Here is an 11,613-nt window from a genome sequence, read left to right as displayed (position 1 = left end):
AGAGTGTCATTTAGCTTATTCGACACAATGTACTTTTTATATGCCTGACAATAGTCACAATTATTTTATTTAATATATCAGTTTAAATTATAATTTTAATCCAATACTAGATTTATATGTACCTATTAACTTATATGTAAAATATTTTATCTACAAGTTGATATCGATGATATGGATGTTTGAATAATACTATATTGAATTTATTTTAACAATCGTAAAATTTTGCAGAAAATACTTTTTCTCTATGAGATTTCAAGAAGTTTGACCGGATTATTATTATAAACATTTATAAAAAGTAATTACACGTTTATGGTAGTACAGTAAACGCTTATAAAACTCACGGATATAAGGTTCAGTCACTTAAAAAATTCTCAAATTTGGATGTAACTAAATACATTAAAAAAATTCGATTATGAGACTTGGATTTCGTAAAACAAGATAGAACGTAGAAAATGTAACTTTAATAAGTTATAAGCCCATTCAAATTATATTTCACACTCACTATGAGATTTAAATTATTGTCTCGATAATTCATTCGAAGAATAAACTTAATGTATCTATATACTTTACTATAGTCTATAATTATAATTATGGTGACCAGATATAACAATTTTTAAAAAAGTACATTTTAAAACTTGGCTCCTTCTCTGACGTAATTGTCCAATGCGTATCTATTTTACCCGTTTTACCCATATTTTCATAGGTTAACCCACTCAACTCCTTCTATAAAAATTGTTTTTTTTTCATATGATTTCTCTATTTATTTTATTATTATTATAAAAACCAATTATTTTAAATTATAATGTCAATTCATTTAGTGTGTGTCTTTATGATGAAAATACTTTAATATTGAAGAATTTAAAGTAAACTTAAACTAAAGTATAAATTATTTTTTAAAGGTAAAAATACCAAGTGTAAAATTTAAATATATACGATTTAATATATCTTAAATCGTGCTACCAACCAATAATATTAATAAGAATGCTTTAGGTCGAACCATAAAATATAAATTAATAATCAAATTATAAAAAACATTAAAAATACATAAACACGTATTAGCCCATAATAATCTTCTAAAAAGAGTACATTATCACGTACTTACACTATTGTTGAGGACACTAGGACATACGTCAAAAAAGAATACTGTCCTATGAAAAAGAGTACGTCTGGCCACCATAATTATAATACCTTAGTAGTAATTATTTTGTTTATTTACAAAAGGTAACTGCTTTCATATTTTTATTTTTGTTTGTATACAAATTAAATAATAAACAAATTATATAACCAGTTTAATATTATTATAATTTTTCATATCAGAATAACTAATTAGGTATTTTATAATTCTATATTAATTAATATAATTTAATTAGGTACTACCATTGATTGTAGTATACACGTATGTTTTAAAATCAATGATAGTACTTACCATAATATTATTAATTATTTAATAATATAATATATCAATAATTATTCTTAAACAGCAAAAATATTTTATTGTATAAGATTCAATTGGTAAAAAAATCTACAGAGATCAATTGAAATAAATAATGTTTTGAAATAGCAATAATTTACGTATTCATGTGTAGTATTAAATGTATAATAGCCTGCAGTATAGGTAGGAATATTAAAAAAATAACAATCGTCAATCATATAGATTATACATTGTAAAGTCTAAAGAAAATTCTCAACATCTAAGTATAATGTTATCGTTATGTATCATATGAATATATATATTATATTATTTTAAAGCAAAGCTTTAATAAAATATCTAGTTAAAACCATTAAAATATTTGATATAAATGTGAACGTAATCATATAAACATTTACATTATAAACCAATGTTTAACGTAATCGAGAATGTAATTTTTATACTTCAACGTCTACAACTGACCACCCTCAAATATTAAGACATTACTACATTAGATAGGTAATGCAAAATCTTACATAGTTCAATGATACATTTTACTAAAAATATTTATATTTTGTTAAAAATTAAATTATAATGACAAATATTTTTATAAATAAATATTTATCATAACTACATTGTAATGCAATTTATATGAAGGTATAATTTTGTATAATTATTATATACATCTACGTGATATAATATATAAAACCCAATTCTCGACTGCCGACACTATACAATATATATATATAGTATATATTATATTTTTCTTTAATTAATTTCATAAAAAGAGTATAAGTGGATACTGCTCTGCTGTACGGTAGGTGAAGAATGAGTCAATTAATGTATCATGGATGTGTAAAATTTGAATTCAATGATATGTCATGTATATTATCACTATTATTTATGAAAATGATTCTTAGCGGATACAGTCTATCAGTTTATTGCCAGTAAGCACTATATATTTATATACTATATGTTTTTCGATATTGCTATTTAAAGTAATTAATTTTATTATTAGTTATACAGTAGATTGAATTATTTTTTTCCGAGAACATTGTTTTAAAAAATATTATTAGGTATATGTGAATAATATATAATATTATAATAATATACATAGAAGTTTCATATCGCAACAAATGTTTTTAAACTATAAAATAATTAATATATTTCATAATTTAAATATGTAATTTTGTCAAAAATTGAACTTAAAAATATCTATAGAAAAAATTATATAGCATCATAATTTTTAGATTTTTTTGGTTATTCAATCGGATTAAGGACCTATAAGGCCTATACGATCCTATTGAATATTGAGACAACATAATATATAAATATGTTTCGTATATTATACATAAATGTGTGAAAGATGCTACTTTTGAGCAAAAGCTGCTTTTATACCTATATAAGTCCGGCCCTGGAACTACTCATGAAGAACTTAGTATTACATTTCCAAACTTTATCTATAAAAATTGCATATTTTATACATTTTCTAAACAAAAAAAAAATCCTCCATTCACTATCTAAAATATTTACAAAAATATATGCAGTGTTGAATTATAAATATGCCAAGTGTTGGTGAATTATAGGTTACAACCTTACAACTTACTATTATATTTCTGTAAAGAGTAAAAGTTTGAATGTTTGTCAAATTTACATTAAATTAATTAATAATTTGAAAATTTAAATTTTTGTATTATAATCTATATAATTAAAGTAGAAAATATTGGCTTATAAAAGTTTAAATAATGATAAAATAACGTTTCAAGACTACTGTCAATAACCAATAGTGAATAAATACCTAATGAATTCAGATTTTACTGACTATAGTACAAGTAGTATAAATAACAAAAATTACATGGTGCAATTAAAAATTGATAATATTTCTTAGTATTAAACATAAATTTTTACCTAATTCCAAGACTTGTCCATTTACAATACACAGGAAGATTCGGTCTTATTTTCCTATTATATTAATAATCCTATTTTCAAGAGATTGATTTCTATCCATAAGTATAGTATTGTTGTCTTAGGTACCGAGATACTTCATTCCTAGGAAAAAGGTTCATGTCCTCTCACGGGGATGGGGATAACCAATTTTAAATGAGTTAGATTTAAAATAATGAAAAATTGTAAATTAAATCAGGTATTTAGATGTATTTTAAAACATGATAATTTTTAAATTATTTTACAGTCGTTATGTACGGCTATACATATTTATCTTAAGAACCTAATTCATAATATTTTATGATCTTAAAAATTTGAACAAATTGTATTACACATATGATGTTTAATGGTAAATTATTTTTTTCTTATAGAATATTCAGAAATTATTTTTGCAGCTACAATTACAAAGTTCATTAAGTTGGTTATCGATTTTTTTCCACGATATTTTATCTAATCAATAGTTACTCGATATAATCACGGAAATATATACGACTGGAAGTTTCACGCAGGGAATACCACCTTTATAGATAAATTTAGGAATAATATTTGATATCATACTGTTACAACGATTAAATTCCAAATCGCTCATCGGCCGTGTACTGTATCGTCTGTATCCACTCAACACTTCTCAGTTGTGTTTCTGCCTTCTGGCTTTCTCTTCTTCTTTGCTTTTCTCTTCAAATTTACCATTTGAACAAAACTAAAGAACATTGCTCAAGTACTTTTTTTCAATTTTTATTTTATTTATTAATAAAAAAAAAATTTTTTCTGCGATTTTACGTGTATTAAGTCATAGGCTTTAGCCCTAAGGCTTTTTCTACCAGTAAAACACATTTTATTTTTTCCTACTTTTATACAACAGGTCAGTAAATTATTTTACATATTAAAAAAATATATAATTATAATAATAATAAAGTAAAAATAATACTTACAGGGTATTAATAAATAGTATTATATATATTATTGTTCATTTGATTTAAGAAAATTATTTTTTGTGTATTAATATTTTTTTATACAAGTTTTATTTTTGATTTATTTAGTTGTATATTTTATGCAAGACATAAAATATATGTGTTTGTCATCTTATAAAAGTTGAATTTATAGTAAATCTAATTTTAATTCAGGACCTATTTTGATTATAATTACTAAAGTATTTAATGTTAATTTATTATATATTGGGTTTTTTTAAGTATAGTTTTTAGTCTAAATTGTTTATAATTTCATTAATAAAGAATTTCCAATAGATAAAAACTAAAAACAGATAATATATATTGACCAAATTAAAAGAAAACAATTTTAATATTTAATGTTAGAATTATTTTATATAGAATTTTGGTCTTAACTGCCTATAATAATAATTAGTTATAAACCATTTAAAGAAAGTATAAATAATTTATTAAAATCAATTACATTAATTAGTTAATCTTATAGATCGTTGTATTTATCTAGAAAAATAAAATTATGTTATATAATACTTTTAGGCTGTATATTCGTTTTGTTTTTAGTTGATGTTAAAAAAAAAAAAAATTAATTTTCATCTTAAGCAAGTTACGAGTATTTTTAAATTGCTATGTAAACCAACATATTATTAAAGACAGATAAGTGAAATAATAATTACTAGGTCAATTTATTCTGATATTAAAGCTAATTACACAAAATTGATTTTGCTAAATAAATTTTCTGGTATTTTTGAATGTGTGTCTTTATAACTAAAAGTCATCTAAATATAATACAGTAAAACTTTTCTATAATGGACAGTTACAATACCTATAAATTGTAGAAATGGAAGAAAATATTAATTTTGAATAAATTAAAATTTATTCTTATAACTATGTCCTAAAATACTAACTTATCCCAGTAATTAATTATTGATTATTAATTGACTATCTATATAAATGTTTATTTATTTATATTATTGAGATTAATCATCATGTAAAATACATTAATGGTGGTACTGTTGTGTGAAAAATAAAAATGACAAATTTTGGTATTTTTCAGTTATTGTATGTACTACTTATACAATTTCCCGTTAAACTAAATTCTTTTACTTTTATAATCACTGTGTTATATTATTTTAAAACAATTTTGTAATCTAGATAAAATATAAGCAGGTTTGTTTATAATAACATTAGTGTAAAAAATTGAAAAGTGATGTATGACTGCCAAAAAACTATTTAAAATCTAGGGATTTTTCATAAAAAAATATAATTATTACTATCATTTATCAAAAAGATAAGTATATCTATGAGTTATGAATTCAGATTATACTTAAAAAAATATTTTGGAAATTTAATGTAAAATACTACACATATAGATGTTGGATTGTTGGTATATGCATTACATTTTTAGTTTTAATGGGCAGATATATTATTTTTCTTTGTAGATTGTAAAATAATGATACAATACAACAATTAACTCGAAGTAATTGATAGTCGTGATGACCATTAAGTATTACCTACATAATTAAAAAAAATGAAACATTTTTTCTTAAATAATGTTTAAATGTTTAAATATGGACAATTTGCCTAACTTAACCTGTATACATGTAGGTATATACAAACTGATTCACAAAGTATGATCATCCTTATTTTATTTTTTTATTAATGAATTTACTCAAGTCCATATTTTTAAATAGGTACTTATATATTTTTTTTAATATCTACATTTTTTATAAATATAAGTATGTTTTAATTTAAAATAATTTATAATTGTAAATATTAAAGATCTGTCCGGTCAATGCACAGGAAATACTCTTTATAAAATATATTATAGGTGCTTTTGCCCTTAATTGAACCAAAGAGTCATAATCGTGGAAATATGGAGTATCTTTATTCCTATATTATGTGGGAGATAGACAAAGAAAACAAATGCTGGTGTAGCCCTTAAAAAGAAATTAAATGCTATTCACATTTTTCATGCATTTTTTTCCTAATTAACCGACAGGCTCTGTGTGACCAATATTACTCTTCTACTGCTATCGCTTATTAAATTATAGAATTGGGCTATAACATTGTTTACGCTTAAAACAACATATGTTCAGTACTGATATGTTTAAATTTAAAAATTCAGACCTTACTAGTCACTAATAAGGTTATCTAATATACTATATTATACATAATGCAATGTGTTAGTTTATTGTTATTCAGTAGATACTTACTTCATTAGTATGTTTATATTATATTTTACCTTTTCACTATAAATGCTTATTTTACATTACTGAATCTCATAAGTTTAATATGTACATATAATTTAACATTTTTTTTTCGGTACTATGTAAAAAAAAATAAGATGAGTTACATTTTTAAAAGATTTTAACTTATTGAAATTATTTTTAACTATTCAATAAAATTAAATTTAAATAATTTGTGCAAAATATTTTTGTTACAGAACATCATGACGTTCCCTACTGCTGTGAAAAAATCTGGACCTCTTACAATCTCCAAAACTGGATCAGGATCAAAATCTTTAGCACCAGGATCTCCTAAATCACCTGGTTCTCCTCAGATATTACCTGGATCTTCTAAAGCACCATTGGCTAGTAAAGCTCCTGAAAAGATCAATTCTGGGTCTTCTGTGAAAAAACCATCTATTCCTTTGAATAGTTCAACTATTAAGAATGTTACTAAACCTGTTGTTAATGCTAAGTCAGAAGCTGAAAAAACTTTACCTTCTGCTGCCAAAGGAGTGATAAAATCAGTGACTAAACCTCCTCCACTTAATATCAAAGTAACGGATGCTAAAGGATTGCCATCACCTAAAACTCCAACAAAATCATCAATAAAATCTCAAATTTTGACTAAATCTCCTTTGACAACTAAGCCTGCATTAGTTTCTAAATCAACTTCAGTTTCAACTGGAATTGTTAGATCACCATCAATTACTAAATCAGCTCAAGTATCTGTTACATCACCAATGACTAAATCTTCTCAAGTGACCATTGGAGTTAAGTCTTCAACTACAGCTCCTCTCTCAAGTAAATCAACTTTAACACCAAAATCATTTGCTGTGTCTTCTCCAGTAGCAAAATCTCCTCCGGTAGTATCTAAAACTTCATTAACAAATGCTACAGTTCCAAAATCACCAAAAGGTATCACTAATCCTTCAACTCTTAAGTCTGTAGCATCTACAACAAATAAAGAGAACTTAACATCATTAAAATCAAAAGATCAAGCTACTGTTGCAAAACCTACCACTCCAGTTAAAAAAGCAGCTATACTACCTGTGAAGAGTTCTGTAGGTGTTAAGAGTCCAACTATACCAACAAACAAACCACCAGTAATATCAAAAAGCTTATCTACAGCTTCTAGCCTAAAATCAAGTTCTTTGAAGACACCTACTTCTCCATTAAAATTAATAACTAAAGAACCATCCAGCAATGCAAAGGTATCTGCTTTAAAGTCAATTAACAAATCCAGTGTGATTTCTAAATCGAATCCAACATCTTCAAAAGCAATTGTTAATAAAGAATCTAGTTCTTTATCTTTATTATCTGTAAAGTCCTCTTCGACAATTAAGTCAACTACTTCAGCAGTATCCAAAACTTCAACTTTGAAAGCTAATGTCACTCCACTGTCATCATCATCTGTTACTAAGAATTTTGTTCCTAAGTCACCAGTAGCAAAAACTAAGCCATTAACAGTTGTAAAGATTCCATCATCACCTATAGTGAAAACTCCGGTATCATCAATTGTTAAAACTCCATCGTCGCCAATTGTTAAAACATCATTGTCGATAGCTGCAAAAATTAAAACTCCATCGCCATCAGTGAAAGCTAGAACTTCTTCAATATCCTTGGTAAAACCACCTTTGTCTCCTGCAGTAAAAAAAATGGTACCAACCAAATTGATATTAAGCCCAGGACCATCTAAAAGCAAGTCTCTTTCATCTTCTAGACTCAATTCAGTTTCCACTGAAAGTTTGGCTTCAAGGACATCTTTGAAATCTCCCATGACTCCTAGATCCACCAAATTGGTTACAAAAAGTCCTTCAAAAATAATTAAGAAAACTGAGGAACCAAAAGCTAAAGGTATTCGTGGTGGACAACCAATTAAGAAGACCATAGAAATTCCAGGAATAACTGAATTACCTTCTAATCTAGTTTCAAATCAACAAGAAACTCTTCAGTTTGATTTTGTATTAGAAAATGTTGAAAGTGTTTTAAAAAAAGAAAATGATTCTACAATCTCTCAAATACCAGATCAGGATTCATTAGACCTTGAGAAATTAGAAACTCACAAAAAGGTTGAAAATATTAATGATGACCTAGAAATACCTAATGATTTTGTCAATGAAGAAAGTGCACTTTCAAATATAACAAATGATCAAAATGTTAGTTTATCACCAGAGGTTAATGAACATAATTTAGAAACTATTGAAGAAGACTCAATAGAACCTTCAACACCATCGCTTAATGAACATAAACAAGAAGACATTTGTATTTTATCAGACTTTGAAGTTGTGAAAAAGGATGAATGCGTACCAAGTTTAAATAGTATTTCTCAATCTGCTAATAATTGTAGTATTGCTTTTGATGATAATTATTTCAATACCAAAATTGAAAATGTTTTTATAAAACCGTTGGACGAAACACAATCGTGCATTATAGACATAGATGATCACTTTGAACCTATGAATGACAAATTAGTTTTAGGAGATGTGCCATTTGAAACCGATTCTAGTCAAGAAGATATTTCTGATAATGAACAAACTGTTTTAAAAGAAGTAGTCGAAATTGAAAAATGTGATGCAGAGCAAAATGACTGTGTTGATGATGTATTTATATTCACAGACGATTTATTAATTAATAATTATGATAGTGTTGATAGTACTGAAAGTTTCATTCATCAATTTATGCCAAAGTCAATCAAACGCTCTGAAGATTCATCATCGATTAGTACAGATGATGGAAGTCTTCTTAGTCGTAAATCTTATTCAGAAGCTGTTTCAGGATCACCTAAAGATGGAGAATATTATTTTGACTATGATTTTGAAATTGTTGATGATTGTTTGGACTATGAAGACGAGGGACGATCAGTATTTGTTGAAGTGACAGAAAAGGAATTTCCAGAACTAAAACCAAAAGATTTATCTGGTAAAAGAAGAAGAAACAAAAAACAAAAGAAAAGGAATTATAGTAACAGAACAGAATCTCAATCTGGTAAATATTAATTTTGTAATATTAGTTTATTTATTTTATATAAATAATTTTTAATTTGTGTTGCTTTATTGTTTACTTTTTAGATTCTAACACTGAAATTAATTACAACCCAGAAGATTTTGATGGAAATGAATTTTGTCGTTATATCAAGATGATGAAAGATTGTTCATTTTATCCAAATGGATTATTTTCATCAGATTCAGTCAAATTATCTACTTCATCATCCCTATCATGGTTAGATATATCTATCCGTACGACTGATGATGACTTAGTGCCTTCTACAGAAAACTTAAGTACCTATGAAGTTTTCCAAGCAAGTAATTTGAATAAAGAATTCTTAACGTCAATAATTGGCTCCAATGAATCAACTCCCACAAATGAAACTACCTGGTTTTGGAAATCTATTGAGGGTAAACATCAACCCCACAATAAGGCCAATATAACGCTTAGTCTTCAACCAAGACCTAAACATTTAACTACACCTCGTTTCATGATTCTTTTGGCACTCATCAGTGAGGCTAAAGGTTACGAAATTAAACCATCATTGTCTGAAAACTTTGTCACAAAAGATTGTATGTCCAGATTTGATGAAAAAATTAGACGACTCATGGTTCAAGGATTTTGGCTTATAGGCCGTTTAATAAAAGAAAGTTTGTCCGAAGACGAAGAAGTGAATTGTGAAAATCCATTTGAGTTTGTAGATGGTGACATTGGTTTATGGTGGGCAGGAATTAATATGTTGGATTGGCAAGAACACTTAAAAGAATGCGGTACTCAAAATAAAGACTTACCAAACTGCTACCAGTTTGTTATTGAAAACATGGGTATGACTAAACGGAATACAGCTGAAGCCCAATTAGTCATGAATGCTATACCCGATGATTTTATGAGCGAACTGGACATGGAAAACTTCATTCACACTGTGCGCAATGTCAAGTACTATAGTGGCAATTGTTTTGTGGACAGTCAAGAGAATTTAGAATTACTAAATGAAGTCTTTGAAGAGAATGATGAAGATCTTATAGAATGGGAAAAAAACTCTGTTGAAAAAATTTAAATAGGTACTTGATATTTTTAACTATTGTTAAGATTTAAAATATTTATATAAATCAGTGTTAAGTTTAAAATATTTAGCAATATAAATATAATGACTAGAAATATTAAATTTTTATGTTTTAACATAAATTCAATAATTTAACATACATTATGTATTTTCTAAATTTAAGTTTCTAAAATGGAACTATAGACTAAGTTTAATAATTATTGTGTTATATTAATATAGATAATTAATAAGGATTAATAGTATAGTAATATTTGCATGTTAAGCATTTACCTAACAGATAAAAAGTTGTAATATTTTGACTTCATTTTGAAATACTAAAATATTAAATAGTAATAACTCAAGCTGTGTATAAAATAAACTATTTATTATGTTTAAAATTTTGTTGAAATTTGTTAAACAATCAAAAGCACGATAATATATTTACAAGAAAAAAAACAACGAACAGTTAACAAACAATTGCGTTACTATCAGAATAAAAAAAAATATATATAATATTTAATAAGTATTAAATAAAATAATAGATAGGTAACAGTGTAATAAGTAATTAAATAACATTCTGTAGGATATAAAATATCTTCAGTGATTACAATGTTGGTTTTTATGTAGTATTTTCTGTAAAAAAAATAGGAAACATTGATTTTTGTATAACCTAATAACTTATAATTGGTATTATACTTAAGCACAAACAGATTTCAATATTTATTCATTATTGATTACAAAATTAAGTATCACAAAACAATAATTACAGTCTGATTTTTAGAAATAATATTAAACAACAATTTAACTTTGATATGATAACCTTTAACAAATTTTCTCCATTTGTTAATTTTTATTCTGCCACAACACTAGTTAGTAAATGGTAAAATAAAATAAAATTTTTAAATAAGATTAATGTTAACAATATGCATACTTGTATTATTTAAGTATCAATACAAATTAAGTACAAATTAATAAAAAAAAATAACCTATACAATTTAAATTTTGATAAAAAAACTAAAAATATGTACAAAAAGGAATATTTTTTCACTAATGTAAAATATA

At 25.4% G+C, this 11,613-nt stretch overlaps 1 protein-coding gene across 1 annotated transcript; it reads left to right on the top strand.

Moving 5' to 3' along the window:
* The first annotated feature begins 3,977 nt into the window (after positions 1–3,977).
* Positions 3,978–10,844, top strand: LOC113553950 (uncharacterized threonine-rich GPI-anchored glycoprotein PJ4664.02-like). Its single transcript, XM_026957556.1, has 3 exons — positions 3,978–4,214; positions 6,740–9,509; positions 9,593–10,844. Exons 2-3 carry the CDS (start codon positions 6,746–6,748, stop codon positions 10,564–10,566), a joined length of 3,738 nt encoding a protein of 1,245 aa, XP_026813357.1. The 5' UTR covers positions 3,978–4,214; positions 6,740–6,745; the 3' UTR covers positions 10,567–10,844.
* The last annotated feature ends 769 nt before the right edge of the window (positions 10,845–11,613 follow it).

This window comes from Rhopalosiphum maidis, chromosome 2 (genome assembly GCF_003676215.2).
Source record: "Rhopalosiphum maidis isolate BTI-1 chromosome 2, ASM367621v3, whole genome shotgun sequence".
In the NCBI taxonomy this organism is placed as follows: Eukaryota; Metazoa; Arthropoda; class Insecta; order Hemiptera; family Aphididae; genus Rhopalosiphum; species Rhopalosiphum maidis.
Note: the sequence above shows the minus strand (reverse complement) of the source record. Positions and strands in the feature narration are given on the sequence as shown.

Coding starts and splice junctions, on each gene's coding strand:
- LOC113553950 (XM_026957556.1), top strand. CDS start 6,746: ATGACGTTCCCTACTGCTGTGAAAAAATCTGGACCTCTTACAATCTCC. Junction 9,510..9,592: donor CAGAACAGAATCTCAATCTG/GTAAATATTAAT, acceptor TTTACTTTTTAG/ATTCTAACACTGAAATTAAT.